This window comes from Myxocyprinus asiaticus, chromosome 9, assembly GCF_019703515.2.
Source record: "Myxocyprinus asiaticus isolate MX2 ecotype Aquarium Trade chromosome 9, UBuf_Myxa_2, whole genome shotgun sequence".
Lineage (NCBI taxonomy): Eukaryota > Metazoa > Chordata > Actinopteri > Cypriniformes > Catostomidae > Myxocyprinus > Myxocyprinus asiaticus.
Window position 1 is genome coordinate 5,190,643 of NC_059352.1, and position 26,843 is coordinate 5,217,485.

The 26,843-nt window shown below is 36.3% G+C and overlaps 1 protein-coding gene across 2 annotated transcripts; it reads left to right on the forward strand.

Annotated features, from left to right (window-relative positions):
- Positions 1 to 1,740: 1,740 nt before the first annotated feature.
- On the forward strand, positions 1,741 to 26,618 carry mst1 (macrophage stimulating 1). 2 transcript variants are annotated; one of them, XM_051707091.1, is made up of 18 exons: positions 1,741 to 1,858; positions 3,843 to 4,014; positions 4,158 to 4,273; positions 6,498 to 6,612; positions 8,445 to 8,581; positions 8,956 to 9,076; positions 9,670 to 9,788; positions 11,741 to 11,912; positions 14,284 to 14,414; positions 14,552 to 14,654; positions 18,359 to 18,495; positions 18,815 to 18,847; positions 18,948 to 19,059; positions 19,636 to 19,713; positions 19,797 to 19,943; positions 20,908 to 21,014; positions 24,054 to 24,193; positions 26,165 to 26,618. In XM_051707091.1, the coding sequence occupies exons 1-18, from the start codon at positions 1,804 to 1,806 to the stop codon at positions 26,324 to 26,326; spliced, it is 2,157 nt and encodes a 718-aa protein (XP_051563051.1). In that variant the 5' UTR covers positions 1,741 to 1,803; the 3' UTR covers positions 26,327 to 26,618. The 2 variants fall into 2 exon arrangements, with proteins under 2 accessions (XP_051563051.1, XP_051563052.1); XM_051707092.1 differs by having other exon boundaries at positions 3,843 to 3,987.
- Positions 26,619 to 26,843: the final 225 nt, after the last annotated feature.

Genomic DNA, 26,843 nt, shown 5'->3' on the forward strand with positions numbered 1-26,843 from the left:
AGAAAATATAAGTATATACAGAAATACACAATATATATATATACAAGGTTGGGAGGGTTACTTTTGAAATGTATTCCACTACAGATTACAGAATACATGCTGTAAAATTTGTAACGTATTCCGTAAGATTACTCAAGGTCAGTAACGTAATCTAAATACTTTGGATTACTTCTTCAGCACTGGTAGATTTTTTCACTTGTTTTGACTATAAAAACCTGTCAGTACAGTAAGACAAAATACACATGTTAAAAATACGTTCTCTGAAAAACATAAATATCTTATGCAGTGTTGTTTTCATCAAATTGATCTTGTTTTAAGGATTTTTAGACATTTTTACAGGAAAACAATAAAAAATTATTATCAAGAATATGATTTTTGCCCTAATATCAAAGGTCTGACATGTATTCCGTTACTCCCCAATACTGTATATATATATATATACGTATGTACAAATTCAAATCTGTTATATACAGATGCAAGGGAATATAATGGCAGAAGAGGTAGGATAAGTTGGATAAATATAAATAGACTAAGCTGTGTATTGTACCTCATTATTGCTCATTAATACACAGCACACCTCCTCTTCACAGATCTTAAGTGCAGGTTGAGTTGCAGGAGTGGGGAGGAGGATGGTTGCAGGAGGTGTTGATGTTTGTGTGAAGTGAAGGTTAGAGCGGGTGTGGGGTGTGAGACTGGGCTTTTCAAATCTACAGTAAAACACATTCAGGTCGTCAGTCAGTTGTTGATTCCTTACAGTGTTGGGGGATGGTGTCTTGTAGTTAGTAATGCGTTTCAGGCCTATCCACACTGATGCAGGGTCGTTAGCTGAAAACTTGTTTATCAGCTTATCAGAATAGCTTCTTTTAGCCGCTCTGATTTCCTTGTTCAGTGTGTTCCTGGCCTGATTGTACAAGATTTTAAACCAACTTCAGTAAGCATCCTTTTTGGCCTGACGAAGCTGTCTGATTTCTGCTGTAAACCACGGTTTGCCATTGTTGAACGTTAATTAAATCCTAATAGGAATGCACATCTCCTCACAGAAACTGATATATGATGTAACAGTATCTGTGAGCTTGTCCAGATTGGTATCTGCAGCGTCAAAAACACTCCAATCAGTGCAGTCAAGGCAGGCTTGTAGTTCCAGCTCTGCTTCATTGGTCGGGAGAAGATGAACCAGACAGTGATCAGAGATTCCCAAAGCTGCTCTAGGGACAGAGCAATATGCATCCTTTAATGTTGTGTAGCAGTGATCCAGTATGTTCCTGTCTCTGGTGGGGCATGTAATGTGCTGTCTGTATTTTAGCAGTTCATGGGTGAGGTTAGCTTTATTAAAATCTCCCAGAATAATAATAAGTGAGTCTGTGATGTGATCAGTCAGCTGTTGCAGAGCTGAGTTCACACATGCTTGTGGAGGAATATAAGCACTCACCAGAATAAACGAGGAAAACTCCTGCAGTGAGTAGAAAGGCTTACAATTAATAAAGAGCGCTTCCAAATTAGGACAGCACATCTTTAATTGAAACCAACTATTAAGCTCTCCTGCAGGTCTTCCTTAAAATATTTGGTGCCAAATAAATTAAAGGTTCGAATTTAGTTTTAAACTGCGATTGTTTTTTATCATTTATTTTTGTTGTTTTTGTTATTAAGTCATCACAACAAGACGATTTGGTATTGACCAGTTCTGTCAGGTTATCAGCACACACACACACACACACACACACACACACACACACACACCGGTCGAACAGATTCAAAGTCCCTCTCATAAGCTCTCGTGCTGGAGTAAAGCGCTTCAGTTATACCATGATTTTACTCTTCTTTCTGTCGGCTTTAATGCTTTGGACTGATGCAGTTTATGGTAAGATCAGTATTTACATATTTATTAATTTCTACTTACATAACATATTACTCTCTTATGCAGTAAATATTGTTGTTATTTTTGGGGGGAGATCTGTTTGTCCAGAGACAGTGCGCAGATCAAATGAGAGGTTTCCAAACAGTCAGAAAACGGGCGTGAAGTTTCCATTTCTGCTCAAACACCCTGTTAAAAGTGCAGTTATGCAGTTGTTACCGGAAGGTTTTACTTAATTAAATAAATTCATAAATGTATTAGATTATAGTTTGATAATGTATTATTTATATAACATTGTATTATATTAACATATATTATAATTTTATTTTGAGATTTACACATTTCAATTTCATAAAATTCTATCAAATCGAATGGAGAAGCCTAATCTTCAAAAAAATAAAATAAAAACTAAATATTTTTCGTTTTATTAATTTAACTTTTAACATTACACAGTTAAATTTGATGGAATTCTGTTATGAAATTGATCTGCGTAAATCGTAAAAAAAAATAGGCTAATATATATATATATATATATAATTTTAATTGTTTTTGAGAGTATGCAATCATTTATTATTATTATTTACACATTACAATTTCATAGCAAAATTCCATCTAATTTAATTGAGTATCTTTAATCAATTAAAATAAAATAACAAATATTTTAAGTTCTATTCATTTATTTAGTTAAACTTTACAAAGTTTAATTTGATAAAATTTTGTTATGAAATTGAAATGCATAAATAGTAAAAAAAAAAAAAGGCTATGATTATTTATTTATTTTTTGAGAGTAAACAATTTTTTTAAAAAGATTTACACATTTCATTTTCAAAACAAAATTCCTTCGAATTGAATTTAGTCATCTTTAATCAAATAAAATAAAAAATAAAAATATTTTAAGTTCTATTAATTTACTTAAGTTAAAGATTACACTATTCAATTTGATAAAATTTTGTTATGCAATTGAAATGAATACATCTTAAAAACAGACTTAAATATTGTTGTTGTTGTTGTTGTTGTTGTTGTTGTTGTTGTTGTTGTTGTTGTTGTTGTTGTTGACTTGAAGTACATTATTTAGGTTCCCTGACAAAAAAAAAAAAAAAAAACATTCCAGTGTACTATAGCCTGGTTATTACGCCAATAAAACTGTGGAAATGTGTTATTATCCACTACTGTTATAAAAAACAGACAATTAAAAACATGAGAGAATGTTTCTGAAAACATCTCACAGTGTCTAAAGAAAATGCCATATTACTTTATTATGATTTTACAGTGTTAAAATGACTGATACATACATACTGAAACATACTCAATTTCTCTATAAACTAAAGTTCAAAATGTCAAATCAGATGAAAGAGAGTTTTAAACTGTCCTGTTGTTTTGTTTTATAATTTCACTTTCCCCATATGATTCTATTCTCACTTGATTAACACTAGCAAAAAAAATAAATAAATAAATAAAATAAAATGGTATTAACATAATATTTTGGACATGTACTTTGGTAATACAAGACTGTTCTTTGAAGTGCCATGTAAATACTGCAGTACATGAATGTGGTAATCACTCTACCATCAATGTACCATGGTTCCACTTCAATACTTTCTGTAAGTCTAAAGTCTCACTTTTTATATGACATGCTTTTTCTGCAGTTCTCTGCTAAATACATGCTGGCAAATATTCATATGGAGACATTTAGTGAATTTAAATACATCCATTGTATGTTCTTTAGCTGTGTCGTTACGGGCATCATAACATGGTTATGCCATTGGGAATTAAAACAAAGGGGGGGTGTAGTTTACAGATCCGAAGGTCATGTGTGTTTAAGGCCCTTTGAGAGGAGAACACACAGAGGGATGTTATAACATATTACATCACTCTCTTATAGATCCAGTGACTCCCATCAGAATAATCCTCAGCTAGGAGCATATACAGCTTTCTAAATTTACTATGAAAAACATAAATTTCTATATATCTGATGTGTGTGTTTTACTAGGATACCGCAGTGCAATAAATGATTTCCAGCGTTCAGAGGGGAGAGAACTGGTTCTGAAGTCCTGGAACGCAGATCGACTGACTGTACTGCCGGGAATCACTCTGGAAGATTGTGCTAAACGCTGCACTGAAAGTCTAGAATGCAGGTCTCATCATTCATGCATCAACTCTACGTACAAAACTTCATTTCTTACTATATGGTTGCAGTTATTGTGGATCATTAGCAAATGAATGCTTTAAAATGAAGGAAAGAGTGTTTCTAAATTATAATCCTAGAATTTCAAAAACCAGCTAACAAAATAATTCACATTTTCAGAGCTTTCAATTATGAGTTTCGTCCATCGCTGGTGTGTAAACATCTGCCCTGGGTGGGCGATGGAGACAACGCAGATGTGAAGAGAAATGTGAACTGTGACCTTTACGAGATGAAAGGTGAAACTTTCTTTCTCAAAGTATTGTTGTGTCGGAAGATGGTATTCAAATTACTTTGGTTTTGTTACATACAGTATACTCTAAATACAATAAAAGTAGGGTCTGAACATTTTTACTCCAATTGCACAGATGAATGAATGACAAAAGTTAACGAAAGAGTTCCTCTATTCTATCAGTGCTACTGTAAAATGGTATAAAGGGGAAGTTCTTTAAAATCTTGAATGCAAGGATTCTTTATTAAGTTATAAAAGTTAAGATCAATAACAAAGATGGAAACTCTGGAAAGTTGAGACAGTTGACATTTCATGCATCAACACAACCATGTTTCTACGATAAAATGCTACGTTTCCCTTTTTATAAGCTGTGCAAGGCATTGTTAAACATCAGAGAAAAAAGTGATCAAAGTGTGATGCAAAATGCCAAGACTTAAGTTTAAACAGTAAAAAATATGGTAACACTTTATTTTAAGGGTCCATAATAATGCACTAGTGAAGGATGAGATATGTAATTAATGCATAACTGAATGTAGAGTGAGGTTATATTAATTCTTAGCCATAATTTACAACTAATTAAATGTTTTATTTTTGTGTAGAGAATAATGCAATTAATGCTCTATTTCTGATATAAAATATATCATATGTCAAGTTTACTAAACAATATTAAGACAGTAATAAAGGTTAATTAGTATCGGCTATACAAAGCTGTTCCTAATATATGATTAAAATCTTCAATTAACTTTCCTATACTAATACATTTTTCAGAAGTAATAAAAATGGTTTCCTTTATCTGAGTGGTACAAGACATGGTGACTTTTCCTCCACTTGCAATCTGATCACACACCAAAAAAATTGGACTTGATTCAAAAAGTGGTCATAAAAAAAAAAAAAGCGACACCTTTAATGTGCGTGGTCAAATTGACCGACCATAGGAAATGAATGGGAAAGACTAGTTTTTTTTTTTTAAATCAGCCACAATACAGAAAAAACACACACAGAAATGAAGGGTTGAGACTATACAACATGCAAAACACACACAAACACACACTGGTGACACTATAACTGACAGCATTTTTTTTTATTTTATTTTGTCAAATAAATCTATACAAATCAGTTAAAATGTAGAATACAGACACTTAAATGAGGGGGTGAGACCATGACACACCCACAGACACACACACACACACACACACACACACACACACACAGATAGAGAGAGAGAGAGAGAGAGAGAGAGAGATAGAAAATCCTGAGTCTGACCCCAACTAAGAACGTTTACCTATTCCACTACACGAAAGTTTATTCCTGTATGATTTTCAAGTTATGTTATTTTTTTTTTTTCACCAGATGGCAGTAATCTGCCCCAATACAGGTTACTGGTTTGTTTTGCACTTATTCGGTGGTATTTTAAGTTTATTGAACTATATTAAGACAGTAATTATGACTAATAATTATTTGTTTTACTAAATTGTTACTAAATAATTGCTAAAATCTTAAATTTGACTCCTTGTTCTGAAGTGAAACATTTACTTGCACAAGTTATTCAATTGTTTGACATTTATTAGGTGATTACTGTATTTGCAGTAAACTTAATTTATTGTAATTGAAACAAATCCATATCTTGAGTAGGTTAAAGTTTCACTTTAGAACAGGGGGTCAAACTGTTATAAATTTACTAGTAAAAGCTTTGTAAAGCCAATCCTAATAAGCCTTAATAACTGGCTTAATATTGTTTAGTAAACATGGTGTATGATCTCTGAAATTGAGCATTAATTACATTACTTTCTACACAAAATAAGATGTTTAAAAAGTAGTAAATTAGGGCTAAGATAGCCTTACTCTACATTCAGTTAATTATTAATTAATGGTTTATTCATGCTTAACTAGTGCATTATTGTGGACCGATAAAATAAAGTGTTAACGTGTTTTCTTTCACCCACACACAGCTTTACAAATGCTAAAGAGCTTTTTAGCTTCCATAAAGAACACTGTTTTGAAAGTGTGGGTGTAAAGATCTTTAAATACCAATAATAGAAGCATCTCAGCACAAAAGGGTACTTTAAGTAGTTGGAATTCAATTTAAATTAAATTGAATATTATCTGAATACAAACTGAATACAATTAAAAAAAAACTTTTCTGTTTTCTAGAATGTATGGTTTTGAAAACTTTATTAACATGCCTTTTCATTAAAGTTAAAATGTGTTCATAATGTTCTCTTCTCCTCTAGTCTATGTGAGGAAGTGTATTGTTGGTAAAGGAGAAGACTATCGAGGGAAAGTGTCAACAACTAAGGGTGGACGAACGTGTCAACAATGGTGGTCCAAATTCCCTCATGACCACAGGTAAGACAACAACTTTAATGTATACAGCAAAGATGTAGCTTTATAAAAATAAATTGTGTAATATTTTATTTGTTTACCTACCTTATTACAGCAAAGCAATTAAATGCATAAATGATTAACAGCAGCAATTAGCAGATTTGGATTTTAAATCACATTTAGAACTAGAAAAGATTTTTGCATTTTCTCAACAACTGTCCTAGTAATTGTCCTCAGTAAAATTGTTTTGTTTAGTCAGTTTGAATTTGTTTGTTCACACAATATATTTTGTTCATCCAATAAATTGTAGACGAGACAACAGATTTCAGATTTACAGATTTACAGATTTCTTGTTCAGTACATTATCAACTATCAATAATATAGCTGCGAGCAGCGATTAACAGAGTTCAAGTGTTTAAGGTCCATTAAGTACATATGCAACATATATTAAGTATTAATTAGACAGTCTGTCTGCAACTAAAACAATGATAAAATGCCTTCATTTTCAGAACCATCAGGTTAGGTAGCATAGAGATATGGCATTTTAACATTCCTGACTGTTATAGCGCCACCAAGAGACAGAGGTGTGCAATTTCTTCATGTGTCCTCAGACCTCCTACACAAGTGTTTTAAATCTGGTGGTGATATCTCTTTCCGTTCAAGAGTTTTAACTATTTAAGAAAAAGTGGCCACCCCCACTTTGTACGTTTTGGCGTACCGTTGCAACGGTGCATCGAAAGTTCAAACTTTTAATAACTGTTGATTTTGGGACTCCAGAGAATCTCTCTGCACTGGTTTGGTACAGATCGGGCAGATGGCCTATGACTAAATCGAAAAAGTAGTTTTTTAAGATAATCTCAAATATTTAATGAACAATTTGATTTGCAACAATGGTTCTTGAGGCAAAGTTGGTAAGAACGAGGAGAACTGTGTCTGTGTGAAACGCCACGGTATATACAACCATTTACATGCATGTGAAATGCGATAGCCCCTCCTGTTGGGCAATTTTCAAGAGACAAATAGGCCTACCAGGTTTCATTCCAATCTGCCTTTTTTAACCCTGTCTAAAAGCTTCTGAAAGTTGATTGGTCAATGGCGGTCATATGTTTTAAGATATGCGACTGTCCTCATTGACCTTGTTGGAAGCTTGGACAAAGACACGACATGCCAAAGTTGATCAGACCAATGGTTCCATACTTAGAGCCGCTTTTACGTTTTTCATTGGTAGAGCGTCACCAAATGGCCGATGTGCACAATTTTCAAATATGTGTCCTCAGGTTGACCTCCTACAGTTTGGTCTGCATGATCAGTTTTAGGGCTGAAAAATAATATTAAAAATCCTGACAATTACAAAATGAGTTTCATCACTTCGTCATTGAACCTCTAACTAGTACTTTCATTCCATCACAATTTCATTATAATATATGGTTTTATATTAATTTTATATGAAGCTTACTTCAATCTTTGCCTCAGTAATGATGAGCTCTGAACATCACAACAATTTTAAAAGCGGTGGCAACAAAAGAGTCAATAAACAGCAAAAAAAAGAAAAGAAAAAAAGCCTCCAAACTAACCACATAATGTTTTTATGTTGCAATGCTTGCAAATCAGCAACATTGTTCAATATGACATTTTTTGTTATGCTAGTTAGGGCAACATTTGCAGGAATATTGTTGGTCTAACATGTGTTTGTATGTAGATGCGAAGTCATTCACATTTCATAGTATCTGTGACAAAAAAAAAAAAAAAAGCCATATACTGGATAAAATGTAATTGCATTTTTTACAGTGAATGGGATCCTTTTAATGAATTAATATACTGCGATGTTAGACTGATGTCAGCACTGTTTGGAATAGATGGACTCCGTCAGCTACTAATGGTCTGGAGCTGAACTACTGTCGTAATCCGGACGGGGATCGCATTGGACCCTGGTGTTACACGACTGATCCCGAACGCAGATATGAGAGCTGTGATATACCCCAGTGCAAAGACGGTACACGATTAATACCCTGAATGATAACAAACTGCCATTATAAGGGTGTCTCACTTGGTTGCGATGGTCATGGAAAGCTTGGAAATATCATGGAATTTTACAATTCCAGACCAAGAAAAGTCATGGGATTAAAAATCTGAAAAAGTTATGGAAATTTCTATAGTGAATATAAAATTATTCTCATCTCTAAAATAAAATACAAATTTGCTAGAAGATTGCAATATGTAGAAAATGATAAAAAAAATTAGTATCCAGCAATCATGAATGACTGGAAAGTTTATGGTTAAGTAAAGGTGTGTGAGCCCTGATTTCAGTCATATGTTGCTTGTTCTGTGGAGTTTTGTGATGTTTGTATTGGTATATTTGTGTGTTAGAGGTGTGTATTACTTGTAACGGAGAGGATTACAGAGGTCAGGTGGACCACACGGTCAGCGGTAAAGAGTGTCAGAGATGGGACCAACAGTTTCCTCATCAACACATCTACCAGCCAGAGAAGTATATAACATACATGTATACTGCACACTATACTCTACACTTAGACAAACAATTTTTCTTTCACTGACTTCCATTGTAAAAGCATTACTGTAAACATGATTTTTGTTTGCTTTTATAAACTTTTCTATGGTTATTGCCAAATGTCACAGATGCTGTACATATCACTTAACTTGGATTGAATCTGGAACATTCCTGTAATTGCATCGCTTTTGGAATATTGTTGCTCTTAACTCTTAAATCACTTTAGGTCAGCATTAAAGGAATATTCTAGGTTCAATACAAGTTAAGCTCAACTGACAGCATTTGTGGCATAATGTTGATTACCACAAAAATTCATTTTGACTCATCCCTCCTTTTCTTAAAAAAAAAAAGCAGAAATCTGTATCACAGTGAGACTATGGAAGTGAATGGGGGCGAAGTTTTGATTGTTAAAATACTCACTGTTTCAAAAGTATAGCTACAAGACATAAACAATATGCCAATAATCAACATTATGCCACAAATGCTGTCAACTGAGCTTAACTTGTATTGAAACTGGAATGTTCCTTTAATATGTTAAGTCTTGTTTTTGAATCTGATGTTTGCTTATCCAGATACCCCGATAAAAGTCTGGATGATAATTACTGCCGTAACCCAGATGCGTCTCCGGTGCCCTGGTGTTACACCACTGAACCTGCGGTGGAGAGAGAGAGCTGTGAGATACGCAAGTGCCGTAAGTTTCTTTGCTACCCACGTCAGCAAAGTTGTCCATACAGGCTCAAAATGATTCAGGATTCATACAAATGTAATGTCAACCTCAACCTAAATCAGTCAAGACCAGACCCTCCAAGCCCATATTCAGTCCAAGATTTAACCCCAGAATGTCCATTTTAATAAAATAAAATACAGAAAATACTAAATTTATTGCAGCATTAATTTCAAAACATTTAATGTTCAACTCCACAAAAATTATAAGGACAACAAACTATTTTACATTGTAAATAATAATTTAAAGGGATAGTTCACCCTAAAAATGAAAATTCTCTTATCATTTACTTAAGAATATTTCAGCTTCATAGATCCATTCAATGCAAGTCAACAGGTTCCATGTACAAAAAAGTACATGAATGCAGCATTAAAGTAATCCATACGACTCCAGTGGTTAAATCCATCTCTTCTGAAATTATATGATTGGTGTGGGTGAGAAACAGATCAATATTTATGTTATTTTTTACTATAAATTCTCCTCCCTGCCCAGTAGGTGGCAGTATGCATGAAGAATGCAAATCGCCAAAACAAAAGAAGAAAGTAAAAGTGGAGATTGATCTGTTTCTATCATATTGCTTCTGAAGACATTTATTTAACCACAGGATTGCTCTTTTAAGCTTCAAAGTTTTGGACCCTCTTGACTTGCAATGTATGGACCTACAGAGCTGAGATATTCTTCTAAAAATCTTCGTTTGTGCTCTGTAGAAGAAAGAAAGTCATACACATCTGGGATGGCATGAGGGTGAGTAAATGATGAGACAATTTTCATTTTTGGGTGAACTATTCCTTTAAAATGTCTGAATGTCATTGCATTATTAGACAAAATTTCAATCCAAGTGGCATTTATTTGAAAGAAAGACAACAAGCATATTTCAACACAAGTAAAGTATTCAAGCAAGTGTTTAATTTCCACCCGAAGGGAACTGCAAAAATAAACATATTTATGAATACACCCTTCCTCTGCCATTGGTCAAACAAACAGTTAATTGCCACCCCCAACTCACACCATTGGTTGAGTCAATGTTATGTCGTGCTGGACAGGCCGCTCAAACAAACAGACACAGTGTTTACAGTTTTCGAGAAAATTAACCTATAAATGGCTTACTTAAAGATGTCTCTGGATATTTAGCTGGGATACGAGAAAGTATTTTAACACCAAAAAAGTTACACACATAATATAAGTAGTCGATGAAAAAAGGCTTACCAATTCTTCAAATTTTACCTTTGGTATCATATATTGTCAAGACCACAAAATCAAGACTTAAACTCTGAGATTAAAGGAGCAAATCATTCTACACTTATACGTTCTAAATCATTTTAAAGCCATTATTTACACCTCAAAATGCATCTTAAGCTTCATAACCTGTAAAAATAATTGTCATTCTCTTAACAGAGCATGAATTTCAATCTCCAAATAAATCATTTTGATGAGTATTCATTCATTTTGTTTAGAGGACACAGATCTTCATCATCCTGGGGACATACTTGTTATTTCCAATCGCATCAGTGCACAAATCATTTTGGATGGAGACAAATGTATTATTAAAAGACAGTCACATATGGTGTTCCATTTCAGAGCACGACAGAGATAGCGATTTATGTTATTGGGATCAAAAGATGGAATATAGTGCAATTATTTGTTGTTTAATAATGATTGATCAGTTGTGAGCATCTGCGACATTCACACATTGTAGTTTTAGAGGTACACCAAGTAAATGTTTCACTTCTAAAACGTTTTACTCCTAAATAAATGAATTGTAAACTAGTCAGCACTGCTGTGATGGGGTTTCAAACAGTAAACCCCATCAGTAAATAGTATAGTAACAGTGGATTTTTTCTTTTGCTGTTGGAGCAAATGAGAACGTGATTTCATGTCTCTTTCAACGTCTTCTCTCTTTCTCGCTCATTTTTTTGTAGCTGAGTCTCCCAAGCGCCGTCTTCGCTCCAGCTACACCACAAATTGTTTCCGGGGTCGTGGGGAGGACTACAGAGGGAAGTTCAACGAAACAACCTCTGGAATCCCGTGCCAGCGCTGGGATGCCCAGAAACCCCATGAACACCCATTTTACCCCAAAACCTATGAGTGCAAGTGAGTCAGAAGGGGACAGATTGTGGGTTGAATATATTATGATGTTTGGAATGTAAAGTGTCAGAATTGTCTGATGTTTCATGGTTAAAACTAAGGTTGAGTTACACTGATTTGTCCCTAACACTAAATTAGAAAAAAAAAATAATAATAATAATACAATAAAATATCTATTACATTAACAAATAAAAAATAATGCTAAAAATCAAAACAATCATTTACACAGAAGTAAATAAACAAAAATACATTTAAAAGTAGTTAATTAAGTAAACATTCACACACACACACACATATATAGTGCATTCAGAAAGTATTCAGACCCCTTCATTTTTTTTCACATTTTGTTATGTTGCAACCATATGCTAACCTGCTTTAAATAATAATTATTATTCACATCAATCTACACTCCATGCCCCATAATGACAACGAACTTTGCAAATGTATTAAAAAGAAAAAATTAAATATCACATTGACAAGAAGTATTCAGACCCTTAACTCAATACTTAGTTGAAGCACCTTTGGCAGCGATTACAGCCTCAAGTCTTTTTGTGTATGATGCGACAAGCTTTGCACACCTGGATTTGGGGATTTTCTGCCATTCTTCTCTGCAGATCCTCTCAAGCTCTGTCAGGTTGGATGAGGACTGTCGGTGGGCAGCCATTTTCAGGTCTCTCCAGAGATGTTCGATTGGGTTCAAGTCCGGGCTCTGGCTGGGCCACTCTAGGACATTCACAGAGTTGTCCCTAAGCCACTCTTGCTTTGTCTTGGCTGTGTGCTTTGGGTCATTGTCCTGTTGGAAGGTGAACCTTCGGCCCAGTCTGAGGTCCTGAGTGCTCTGGACCAGGTTTTTATAAAGGATATCTCTGTATTTTGCTGCGTTCAGCTTACCTTCAACCCTGACCAGTCCCCCAGTCCCTGCCGCTGAAAAACACCCCCACAGCATGATGCTGCCACCACCATGCTTCACCGTTGGGATGGTATTGCGCAGGTGATGAGCAGTGCCTGGTTTCCTACAGAAATGGCGCTTCAATCTTCATTTCATCAGACCAGAGAATCTTGTTTCTCACAGTCTGAGAGTCCTTTAGGTGCTTTTTTATGTGTCTTGCACTGAGGAGAGGCTTCCGTCTGGCCACTCTGCCATAAAGCCCAGATCGGTGGAGTGTTGCAGTGATGGTTGTCCTTCTGCAAGTTTCTCCCATCTGTACACATGATCTCTGGAGCTCAACCAGAGTGACAATCGGGTTCTTGGTCACCTAACAAGGCCCTTCTCCCCCGATTGCTCAGTTTGGCCAGGCGGCCAGCTTTAGGAAGAGTCCTGGTCGTTCCAAACTTCTTCCATTTAAAAATTATGGAGGCCACTGCGCTCTTGGGAAACTTCAGTGCTTCCGAAGATTTTTTTGAAGCCTTCCCCAGATCTGTGCCTCGACACAATCCTGTCTCTGTGCTCTTCAGACAGTTCCTTTGACCTCATGGCTTGGTTTTTGCTCTGATATGCATTTTCAGCTGTGAGACCTTATATAGACAGGTGTGTGCCTTTGCAAATCATGTTCATTCAATTGAATTTGCCACAGGTGGACTCCAATCAAAGTGTAGAAACATCTCAAAGATGATCCAGAGAAATGGGATGCACCTGAGCTAAATTTCAAGTGTCACAGCAAAGGGTCTGAATACTTATGTCAATGTGATATTTCATTTATTTGTATTTTTTTTATTTTTACTAAATTTGCAAAGTTTTCATTATGGGGTATGGAGTGTAGATTGATGTGGAAAAAAAAATTATAATTTAAAGGATTTTAGCACAAGGCTGCAACATAACAAAATGTGAAAATAAAAATGAAGGGATGTGTGTGTATGTGTACATCTATCTCAAATCAACCAGATGTCTATAAATGCTTTTTAAAAATGTGGATCAGAGAAAATGTGGAGTGCGACTATAGTTATTGGGAATTGATTGGATGGATCATGAAAAGTGGGTGTTATACCTGAATGGGGCCAGGAAGTTGGCCTTTAAAATCAACCCTATTTTGTTTCTTAATACACGTCTTTGTAATTTTTCATCATAATGTAGTAAGTTGCTCTGCCTTTTAAAAAACTTCAGTATGTCAGCTGATGTCTCCGTGCCATCTTAATGTTTCAGCCCTTCTTGTCCAACCACTAGATGTATATTGACAGCTTTTTTTAATGCAGTCAGTTCCAGATGGATAAAATCAAGTCCTGTCCTACATTTTTGTTCTCATGGAATATACTATCCTTTTTCTATCAGAAATACATCATATTATGGAGGGGAAAATTTGTTGCGAAAAATGTTTCATGTTGACTTTGTAAACTTTGCTGTAACAAACTCCTTGTATTTTTCTCTCTTTTCTCTTTTCAGGGGTCTGGAAGAGAACTACTGTCGTAATCCAGACGGTTCAGAGGCGCCCTGGTGCTTCACGTCTCTGCCTGAAATGAGAACAGCTCTTTGCCTGCAGATCAAGCGCTGTGCTGATGACATTGAGGCAGAAGGTACAACTGCCGCCCTCTAGTGATTAGAAATAACTACACTTTTCATTTTCATCATTTTCTGAGACAGTATGAAATTGTGTGAATACCTCATAATAATAACTGCAATAACTTGTCTTTTTCGCTTAACGTGTGTCTAGATTGCTATAATGAAATTGGTAAAAACTATCGGGGTGTCGTCCGCAAGACACGTAAAGGTATTCTCTGCCAGAAATGGAGCGTTAATACACCTCACAAAACCAAGTAAGACTAACAAATGTGCAAGCAACACTGTAACATTCATGCAAACACTGTCACAAACATGAGAATGGAGCTAAATAGGGTTTCAAAATTTCAGTGTTCTTTGGTAAAAATAAAGTTATGAACTTACTGTTCAGAATGTAATTTTAGTGTACTTTTTACTGCTTACTGTGCAGTATATACTCTATACTGCCTTCTATTTTAAAAATAATAGTACAGGTATGTGGAACAGTACACACGATGCAACCATTTCAAAACATAGCACGATGAAACATTGTTGTCACATTATGTTAACATGATAAAAACGGTTATTTTGCAATTTTAATTCAATTTTGATGTTAAAAAACAATTGTGTTAAAAATCATGGCTGATATTACTTCCACACAGTATTTCATACAACCGCTATGTTTGAAATTTCATACTACTCTATTCTTACTACATCCGTCGTATCTACACATTGCAGAAATAGTAAGAGTTGTATGGTAGTATGCTACTCCCGACATAGTGATTGAGTTCTGGTTGTATACTGCACATTTTGGCAAATGTAGTTGGTCATCTAAGATTTCCACTCACACAGAAAATTAGCACACTATGCAGTAGATCTGTGGTATAGTATATTGCAGAAATAGTTAGATTAGTATGGTAGTATGCTATTCCGAACACAGCTAATGTGTTTCCTTAGTGTCAACAGCAGCCATTCACAAACCTATTCAAGATTTATTATGCTTCAGGGTATAAAAATACATTCAAATATTCCATTCATGCTTGTCTTTTAAAATCTTCACTTTAGCTCATGTACAGTGCATCTGGAAAGTGTTCACAGCGCTTCACTTTTTCCACATTTTGTTATGTTACGGCCTTATCAAAATGGATTAAATTCATTGTTTTCCTCAAAATTCTACAAACAATACCCCATAATGACAACGTGAAAGAAGTTTGTTTGAAATCTTATTCTTAATTTATTAAAAATAAAAAAAACGAATCACATGTACATAAGTATTCACAGCCTTTGCCATGACACTCAAAATTGAGCTCAGGTGCATCCTGTTTCCACTGATCATCCTTGAGATGTTTCTACAACTTGATTGGAGTCCACCTGTGGTAAATTCAGTTGATTGGACATGATTTGGAAAGGCACACACCTGTCTATATAAGGTCCCACAGTTAACAGTACATGTCAGAGCACAAACCAAGCCATGAAGTCCAAGGAACTATCTGTAGACCTCTGAGACAGGATTGTATCGAGGCACAGATCTGGGGAAGGGTACAGAAACATTTCTGCAGTATTGAAGGTCCCAGTGAGCACAGTGGCCTCCATCATCCATAAATGGAAGAAGTTTGGAACCACCAAGACTCTTCCTAGAGCTAGCCGCCTGGCCAAACTGAGAGATCGGGGGAGAAGGGCCTTAGTCAGGGAGGTGACAAAGAACCTGATGGTCACTCTGACAGAGCTCCAGAATTTCTCTGTGGAGAGAGGAGAACCTTCCAGAAGAACAACCATCTCTGCAGCACTCCACCAATCAGGCCTGTATGGTAGAGTGGCCAGACGGAAGCCACTCCTCAGTAAAAGGCACATGACAGCCCGCCTGTAGTTTGCCAAAAGGCACCTGAAGGACTCTCAGACCATGAGAAACAAAGATTGAACTCTTTGACCTGAATGGCAAGCGTCATGTCTGGAGGAAACCAGGCACCGCTCATCACCTGGCCAATACCATCCCTACAGTGAAGCATGATGGTGGTAGCATCATGCTGTGGGGATGTTTTTCAGCGGCAGGAACTGGGAGACTAGTCAGGATCGAGGGAAAGATGAATGCAGCAATGTACAGAGACATCCTTGATGAAAACCTGCTCCAGAGTGCTCTGGACCTCAGACTGGGGTGACGGTTCATCTTCCAACAGGACAACGACCCTAAGCACACAGCCAAGATAATAAAGGAGTGGCTACGGGACAACTCTGTGAATGTCCTTGAGTGGCCCAGCCAGAGCCCAGACTTGAACCCGATTGAACAGTTTCAGTTCATTGAACTGAAAATGGCTGTGCACCGATGCTCCCCATCCAATCTGATGGAGCTTGAGAGGTCCTGCAAAGAAGAATGGGAGAAACTGCCCAAAAATAGGTGTGCCAAGCTTGTAGCATCATACTCAAAAAGACTTGAGGCTGTAATTGGTGCCAAAGGTGCTTCAACAAAGTATTGAGCAAAGGCTGTGAATACTTGTGTACATACACTATATTGCCAAAAGTATTCGCTCACCCATCCAAATAATTGAATTCAGGTGTTCCAATCACTTCCATGGCCACAGGTGTATAAAATGAAGCACCTAGGCATGCAGACTGCTTCTACAAACATTTGTGAAAGAATGGGCCGCTCTCAGGAGCTCAGTGAATTCCAGCGTGGTACTGTGATAGGATGCCACCTGTGCAACAAGTCCAGTCGTGAAATTTCCTCACTACTAAATATTCCACAGTCAACTGTCAGTGGTATTATAACAAAGTGGAAGCGATTGGGAATGACAGCAACTCAGCCACGAAGTGGTAGGCCATGTAAAATGACAGAGCGGGGTCAACGGATGCTGAGGCGCATAGTGCGCAGAGGTCGCAAACTTTCTGCAGAGTCAATCGCTACAGACCTCCAAAGTTCATGTGGCCTTCAGATTAGCTCAAGAACAGTGCGTAGAGAGCTTCATGGAATGGGTTTCCATGGCCGAGCAGCTGCATCCAAGCCATACATCACCAAGTGCAATGCAAAGCGTCGGATGCAGTGGTGTAAAGCACGCTGCCACTGGACTCTAGAGCAGTGGAGACGCGTTCTCTGGAGTGACGAATCACGCTTCTCCATCTGGCAATCTGATGGACGAGTCTGGGTTTGGTGGTTGCCAGGAGAACGGTACTTGTCTGACTGCATTGTGCCAACTGTGAAGTTTGGTGGAGGGGGATTATGGTGTGGGGTTGTTTTTCAGGAGCTGGGCTTGGCCCCTTAGTTCCAGTGAAAGGAACTCTGAATGCTTCAGCATACCAAGAGACTTTGGACAATTCCATGCTCCCAACTTTGTGGGAACAGTTTGGGGATGGCCCCTTCCTGTTCCAACATGACTGCGCACCAGTGCACAAAGCAAGGTCCATAAAGACATGGATGAGCGAGTTTGGTGTGGAAGAACTTGACTGGCCTGCACAGAGTCCTGACCTCAACCCGATAGAGCACCTTTGGGATGAATTAGAGCGAAGACTGCGAGCCAGGCCTTCTCGTCCAACATCAGTGTCTGACCTCACAAATGCACTTCTGGAAGAATGGTCAAAAATTCCCATAAACACACTCCTAAACCTTGTGGAAAGCCTTCCCAGAAGAGTTGAAGCTGTTATAGCTGCAAAGGGTGGGCCGACGTCATATTAAACCCTATGGATTAAGAATGGGATGTCACTTAAGTTCATATGCGTCTAAAGGCAGATGAGCGAATACTTTTGGCAATATAGTGTATTTTTATTTATTTTTTCCGTTTTTTTATTTTTAATAAATTTGCGAAGATTTCAAACAAACTTCTTTCATGTTGTCATTATGGGGTATTGTTTGTAGAATTGAGGAAAATAATGAATTGAACCCATTTTGGAATAAGGCTGTAACATAACAAAATGTGGAAAAAGTGAAGCGCTGTGAATATTTTCCGGATGCACTGTATGATACATTCTGGTTAATATATGAACATATTTGCAGGATAAACCCCAAAACGCACCCAAAGGCCAACCTGACTGAAAATTACTGCAGAAACCCTGATGGAGACCACCACGGTCCCTGGTGTTACACTACCGACCCCAAGACTGAGTTTGACTACTGTGCCATCAAACAGTGTGGTAATGTATCCACATTTATAAACACTAGAAGTTTAATCATCTATAGTTTACTTCCCCATTACAAACACGGAAATATAAAAAATGTGCAAAATGTTGGTACATTTTCTGCACTGAATGTACTGTGAAAAATCTGCAAAATTGTTGATTCAGATATGGTCAAATGTGTTAACCGTACCTGACAGTACCACACTCTTATTGGTAGCATATGAAAGCAAATACAAATTAAGGGATGTGGAAAGTTTATCATTAAATTAAGTGCGGCTTATGTATCCAGATACTTAAATGTCTTTAAATCTTTTGCTTTTTTTCATTTCAACAGCTGGGGAAAAAGTGCCTATCATCGGGCCAACAGGTAAGTCACATATACATTGAGCAGGACAGTCCATCTCTGATGTGTGTGTGTGCATGCGGGCTTTTAATGAAAATGTTTCCCACTGTGCACATGTATAAAGTGGAGCATGTGTTTGACGAGTGTGGAAAGCGGGACAATCGGGAGAATCGGAGGTTGAGAATCGTGGGCGGCATGCCTGGAAACTCACCGTGGACTGTCAGCCTTAGAGACCGGTTAGTCTGTCTGTGTCTTTGTAAATGTGTATATATATAGTGAGCCAAAAATGTTTTTGGATATTTAAAGGAATAGTTCACCAAAAAATGAAAATTCTCATCAATTACTCACCCTCATACCATCCCAAATGTGTATGACTTTATTTCTTCTGCTGAGCACAAATGGAGATTTTTAGAAGAATATTTCAGCTGTGTAGGTCCATACAATGCAAGTGAATGGTGGCCAGAACTTTGAAGCCTTGAAAAAGCACATAAAGGGAGCATAAGAGTAACCCATAAGACTCCAGTGGTTAAATTCATGTCTTAAGCAATATGATAGGTGTGGGTGAGAAACAGATCAATTTTAAGTCCTTTTTTACTATAAATTCTCCTCCTTGCCCAGTAGGGGACAAAGAATGTGAATTGGTAAAAACAAAAGAAGAATGTGAAAGTGAAAGATGAGATTTATAGTAAAAAAATGACTTGAATATTGATCAAGTCATGCACATCTGGGATAACTATCCAATCAATTCCCAACATAGATCAAGTCCCACCCTCAGTGTAAAGGTATAATTGGTCTTCTCTTTCTCTGCTCAGGAAAGGGAATCACTTCTGCGGAGGATCTCTGGTGAATTCTGAATGGGTCATCAGCACCAAACAATGCTTCTCTTCCTGGTAACTCAATGTGCTGTACTACAGCTATTAATAGTCAGAGTAGGAAAGAGAGTATATTTCTAAATGTTTGTGATTGTACACAGTTATGTTGACCTCACTGGATATACTGCTATGATGGGCACTCTGTTCCGTGATCCAAAGGAGGGAGAACCAGACAGACAAACCGTTGGTCTCACGAAGATCGTCTGCGGCCCTTCTGAATCTCACCTGGTCATGCTACAGCTAGACAGGCACATAACACACACAAACACTCACAGGAAAATAATACACATAGAAACATTCACCACACAATGGATAACATGTTTCTTCCCTCTAAATACTTGTTGCACTTACAAAAAATACAATTATGGACAAAGGACCATGATTTTTTTTATTTTTTTTTATTTATTTATTTATTTTTTTTTAATACCATGTTTTTTGTTTTACAATGGTGATACCGTGTACCAAGGGAGTACCATTATTTGAAACACCTTGGAATATCTTCCCTTAACAAAAGTACCCTAACAGTATAAAAATACCATGGTAGTCCCACAGTATTTTTGGTACTGTGAAGATACTTTTTTTTTTTTTTTTGTAAGGGATGTAAATGCCATGGTACATGAATATGGTAATCAAGTATCATGGTATATATAAAAGTACTTGGTGTTGGGTAAGTTACTAAAAGTAATCCACTACAAATGACTAAATACTACTTTAAAATTGTAATCAAATTACTTTACTTCATTGAAAAGGTAATCCCATTACTTTTAAGTTACTTTCTAAAATACTTGTTACAAATGTTTTTGTTTTTCTGCTCAACAAAATTAAAATAATGTCCATTATCTGTTTGTTCATTGTTGCACACCCTTCAGCTCTCACTGCAAACAGACGTACATATGAACATATGAATTCATATGTTAACTGTATTACACATAAATTATATATTTTTTTTAAATATTTGTAACCCAATAATGTACTTAAAGTAATTACTTTCATTGAAAGTAACTAATCTGATTACAAGAATTTAAAATGTAATGCATTACACTACTTGTTGTGCCTAAAGGTTATTAAATTACAATAGCTACTTTTTTTGTAATCCGATTATACCCAAGTAAGTAAAGTACTATTACCATCGCATTCCTCAGTACTTTACCGTAAGTGTTAAGCCCCCAAATTCTCCCTCTAACAGACTAATTTCTTTCTCTTCTCTCTCAGTCCTGCTCAGTTTAATGAGCGTGTGTCTCAAATATGTCTCCCTCCTGAGCGCTCCATAGTTGCAGAGGGAACAATCTGTGAAATCGCTGGCTGGGGAGAAACAAAAGGTGATACACTACACATTTATACCATTTAATACCTCTGATTATACAGTTGTGCTCAAAAGTTTGCATACCCTTGGAGAATTGGTAATACATGTACCATTTTTAAAGAAAACATGAGTGAGCAGGCAAAACACATTTCAACTGTAGGTTATAACAGAATGGCACAATCATAAAATAAAATATGGCAACAAAGAAAAAAAAAAAGAAGTGACCCCTGTTCAAAAGTCTGCATACCCTTAGATCTTAATACTGTGTATTGCCCCCTTTAACATCAATGACAGCATGCAGTCTTTTGTAATAGTTGTCTATGAGGCCCCAAATTCTTGCAGGTGGTATAGCTGCCCATTCGTCTTGGCAAAATGCCTCCAGGTCATGCAAAGTCTTTGGCCGTCTTGCATGAACTGCACATTTGAGATCTTCCCAGAGTGTTTCGATGATATTAAGGTCAGGAGACTCTGATGGCCACTCCAGAACCTTCACCTTTTTCTGCTGTAACCACTGGAGGGTCAACTTGGCCTTGTGCTTAGGGTCATTGTCATGCTGGAAAGTCCAAGTGCGTCCCATGCGCAGCTTTCGTGCAGAAGAATGCAAATTGTCTGCCAGTATTTTCTGATAACATGCTGCATTCATCTTGCCATCAATTTTCACAAGATTCCCCGTGCCTTTAGAGCTCACACACCCCCAAAACATCAGTGAGCCACCACCATGCTTCACAGTGGGGATGGTATTCTTTTCACTATAGGCCTTGTTGACCCCTCTCCAAACATAGCACTTATGGTTGTGACCATAAAGCTCTATTTTGGTCTCGTCACTCCAAATTACAGTGTGCCAGAAGCTGTGAGGCGTGTCAAGTTATTGTCGGGAATCTTGTAACCGGGCTTTTTTTGTGGCATTGGCGCAGTAAATGCTTCTTTCTGGCAACTCGACCATGCAGCTCATTTTTGTTCAAGTATCATCATATTGTGCTCCTTGAAACAACCACACCATCTTTTCCTCTTAGAAATACAGCCTGTATTTCTCCTGAGGTTACCTGTGGGTTTTTCTTTGTATCCCGAACAATTCCTCTGGCAGTTGTGGCTGAAATCTTTCTTGGTCTACCTGACCTTGGCTTGGTATCAAGAGATCCCTGAATTTTCCACTTCTTAATAAGTGATTAAACAGTACTGACTGGCATTTTCAAGGCTTTGGATATCTTTTTATATCCTTTTCCATCTTTATAAAGTTCCATTACTTTGTTACACAGGTCTTTTGACAGTTCTTTTCTGCTCCCCATGGCTCAGTATCTAGCCTGCTCAGTGCATCCACGTGAGAGCTAACAAACTCATTGATTATTCATACACAGACACTAATTGCAATTTAAAAAGCCACAGGTGTGGGAAATTAACCTTTAATTGCCATTTAAACCTGTGTGTCTGTTACAAGGCCAAACATTCAAGGGTATGTAAACTTTTGATCAGGGCCATTTGGGTGATTTCTGTTACCATTATGATTTAAAAAGGAGCCAAACAACTATGTGATAATAAATGGCTTCATATGATCACTATCCTTAAATTATTTTATTTTTTTTGCATGATCAGTCATATTTTCAAAATCTATGCCAAAATTTCACAGTTTCTGCCAGGGTATGCAAACTTATGAACACATTACACATTTATCCTATCCTAAACATTGCGCCATGGGATAAAGCAACAATTCACAGAAGCAATCAAATATTTTCATGTTGACAAGACTTTCAGTCGTTAGAAGACACTGAACTTTTGCATCTAACAGAAGCTCAAATTGGTAGTTGTCACATTGCTACACTGCTCATCTGCATAAAAGTAAAGTTTGCTCAAAGTTTTTGTTGAAAACACCTCAAATCACCAACTCTCATTGAGAATGAGTGATTCATGGTCGCTTTTTGGCTGCAAATCACTGTCAATGAACAACGCGTTTAGTCCTAAACAAATTGTCAAGCAAAAGATTTTGTCAGTTGCTTGTTTTCTTTTTGTTGTTGTTGCATCACACTGGGTAACTCTGCCCACAGCTAAATCTCTTTGGTCCAAAATCCCACTCTACATAATCTTTGCTACATGTCAAATATGTTCTAATTAGCTGTGATTTTGTCAGTTCGCAAAGCATTTTCGCTTCCAGTGATTGACCGAAAAATTTGCGTCATGCTTAGTTAGGACTCTAAGAGTCATATGGGTCAGTGATTTGATGCTCATTTTCGTCTAGATTTATTAGCTTATACAAAAATACATTACAAATGCAATGTACACAAAGCAATAACTTGAATACACTTCTTCTATTATGAATGTATTTTTAATTTGTAAGTCATTTTGTTATTTTTTCGGGGGCTTAAAGTAAAAAAATGTCATGTGGAGTGATCGTTCGCAGATGAGAGAAAAACAAAAAAAGAAGAAAAAAGCTGTAAATCTTACAAAAATAAATGTTGGCATAAGTATTGCAAAATAATTTAGTACTATTTCTTTAAAAAATAAGCAGTGAAACAATTGAATGTTTGAAAAACTTTTGTACATCCAAAGTCATGTGGTATAAAAAAAAACAAATAAAAGAAACCCTCATGACTGTGTGTGAAGTTGGGGGGGGAATCATTATTTTGTCATATCATTAAATATCGATATTTTGACATTTTTATGAAAAGGCACATTTGGTTCAAGTCATATGGTTAACTTATGTATTCAAGGTGCAAGGACAGTATTTTAATAGCTTTAACTTGATGGTTACACCACATGACCAATTCTTTTAGAAAATGCTATAAATGTGTAAAACCAACATGGACATAAATATTACATTTCTACGAACTTGTGTTTTAAACTAGATTTTTAAAAGATCTCATTTTTATCACCTCAGACAACCTTATGTCAAAGACCCACATAATGAAAATATTCAGCATTAACCTCACCATTTTCATCATTATGTTTAGTTTCTTATATTTCCGCGTAACTCTATCCATCTGTCTGTTCGTCCATCCATCCATTTATCCATCTTTCTCTTCATTCTTTCCTCCATTGATCGCCACTCACTTGTTTTTCTCAGGAACGGGGGACGAGACTGTCCTGAATGTGGCTCAGATGCCGGTAATGAGCAATAAAGACTGCAACAAGTATTTCAGGGGTCGCGTCCGTGAGAATGAGATGTGCACAATGCCATTCCAGGCTGGAGTGGGTGCCTGTGAGGTATGCTTTTGTGCTGTTGATACATATATAAGTTAAGCATCACCATATAATTATTATTGTGGATAATTTGAAAACAAATGATACGACATTTATGATTCTTGACACTTGCGCACACTAGATCTCAACTAATTTTACTTCGAGACTCAGATTTTACTTTGCACATCAAGGGGCAACCCAGGTACCAAAACTGTTTCTCGTACAAAAGTAAACAAATGTCCTTAAAATTAAACATTGGAATTTATTAATATTACCATGAACTCGGTGTTAATCTCTGTAATGATATCACTGTTGAAAATTTTTGTTGACCTAAGGGTTTTTTGATTTCTTCAAGATTACAAAGACAAGACGAAAAAGACGCACAATGTCAATAATCTAACAATTTTAATTTTTTATTTATTTAATTCAAAGAAAGAAAAATCTGAAAACCTGATTAAAAAAACTCAGTATGTTGGAGATTTCCCCACTTGTGTTGCGTGAGCTGAACACCTGTACATGAACTCAAATGCATCATCTATATGTGACATTTATCATCGATTATCCATAACATTAACGTAATATTACAACTTATATCTGCACAGACAATGACGCAAACTAATGAGTGAACTTGAAATAAGTTATGCACTAGTCAGAATGCATAACTTGCAATAGGCATACATTTTCCTTAAAACTTGCTCCATGTAACGCAATAATATCCTAAACTGTCTAAACATGAGGAATTCACAACAGAGTCTCTTCTGAAAAGTAGCTATTTCTTCATTATACAGTATACTATTCATTTAGGAGCTCGGGTTTCATGTTTAACCTCCATTCATATGTGGATATCCTAACTCCATAATGTTGCCTCTGAAAGCAACATTTTCCAGCTTTTGAATGAACCCATTGATTCTCAATGTGAAAATGCAGTTAATATAGAAATGCATTTACTAATGTTAGTGGATAGAACAGAATTGTACAGTGATGACAAAATAAAACATAACAAAATTTATATTGAAATGAAGCGAAATAACCCACAATAAAATAACTAACATGTTTGTTTTTTTTTCAACTTTTGTGGGAATAATGTCCCACAATACACATGTGTACATCATGTTTATCATATATGTTGTCACGCGAAAAAATGTATGCATTTTTTAAAGCGCAACTAGAGACACTTCTCTTTACACCCAAATAGTTTTCAATGAAACAAAAAGAGGCACTTTTGTAGGCTCTGCACCCGTAGAAGTGCTTCACGGAAATCGACGCCATGCTGTTGTGTCACGTGACTCGGTGTGTCAGAAGTTTAACCCTTAAATGCACAGTCTAAAGTGTTGTGAACAGTAGTCAGTCAGTTTAAATTAATTTATGTTGCATATAGCAAACCCAAAATAAATCAAACGTACACGCATGTGTACGAGGGGTCACGCAAGGTTAAATAATTGTAAGTAGCTTATACATTTTCAAAACATTTGAATATTTGGTTAAACATATTTATTTTTTTATACATGTTTTTTGTAATTTTGCACATTATCAGCAACTAAAATTGTTATTTTTGTCGAGTATAATTATATGCCATTTTAGTCAGAGTAAAATTTACTAAAATTAATAAATATAACATGATGAAATATTGACTAAAATTTAAAGGGCCTTTTTGTCTGAATACAAAAACGTATGACTAAAATAAAAAAAGAAACATAAAATTAACTCCATGTACTGCATAGGCTCAACCATATGCAAAATTATCATGACATGTTGAATAGAAAAACTGCATTTCAGTATTTGAAAGAGTTTGTGTTTCAAATCTGGAACGAATGTTAAAATCTGGTTTAAGACGAGTCATTTGCATAGTGCTTGGAACATTTCCTTTGTTTGTGTGTTGTGGCTGCATGAGTTTTAAGTTCTGCTTTTGCAATAGATGTAACTGGGGATTGTGAAATGAGTAAGACGCGCTTGCTGCAGGTGTTCTAACGTTCTCATTTTCTCGCACTCTCCTAGCGAGACTACGGCGGCCCTCTGGCCTGTCAGAACAGCGACTGTTGGGTTCTAGAGGGAGTTATCATACCCATGCGCCGCTGTGGACACCCTGGCCAACCAAACATCTTTATCCGAGTGTCTGTTTATGTGGACTGGATTAAAAAAGTGATGGAGATGGCATAGCATAACTCAAAACGCACAAAACAGCAGCATACAAGCAGTTTCTCGCTCTTCTATATGCAAATATATGAATACATAAATTTTCCTGGCTACATTAGTTTTTTGGCTGGAATGTAATATACTTAAAAAGTGTGTTTTGACTGTGTAAGCATTTTTGTATCATCCTGACTTTAAGGGTTTCATTTACATAATGTATATGCTTGCATTTGTGGAGCATATTGATATACAGGTGTACATCAAAATACCATGCAGAATTTTGTACAAATTCAATCTGAATAAAGTATCCAAAATACTGTCCCTTCTAACATTCATTTACTGTGTTATCCCTCCAATAACTAAAGCATGGACGCAAGAATTTACAAAACGCCACATTTTATTGTGACTTTGTATTCATTTGTATTCATATTTGTATTGTGTGTGTGTGTGTGTGTGTGTGTGTGTGTGTGTGTGTGTGTATTTATATATATATATATATATATATATATATATATATATATATATATATATATATATATATATA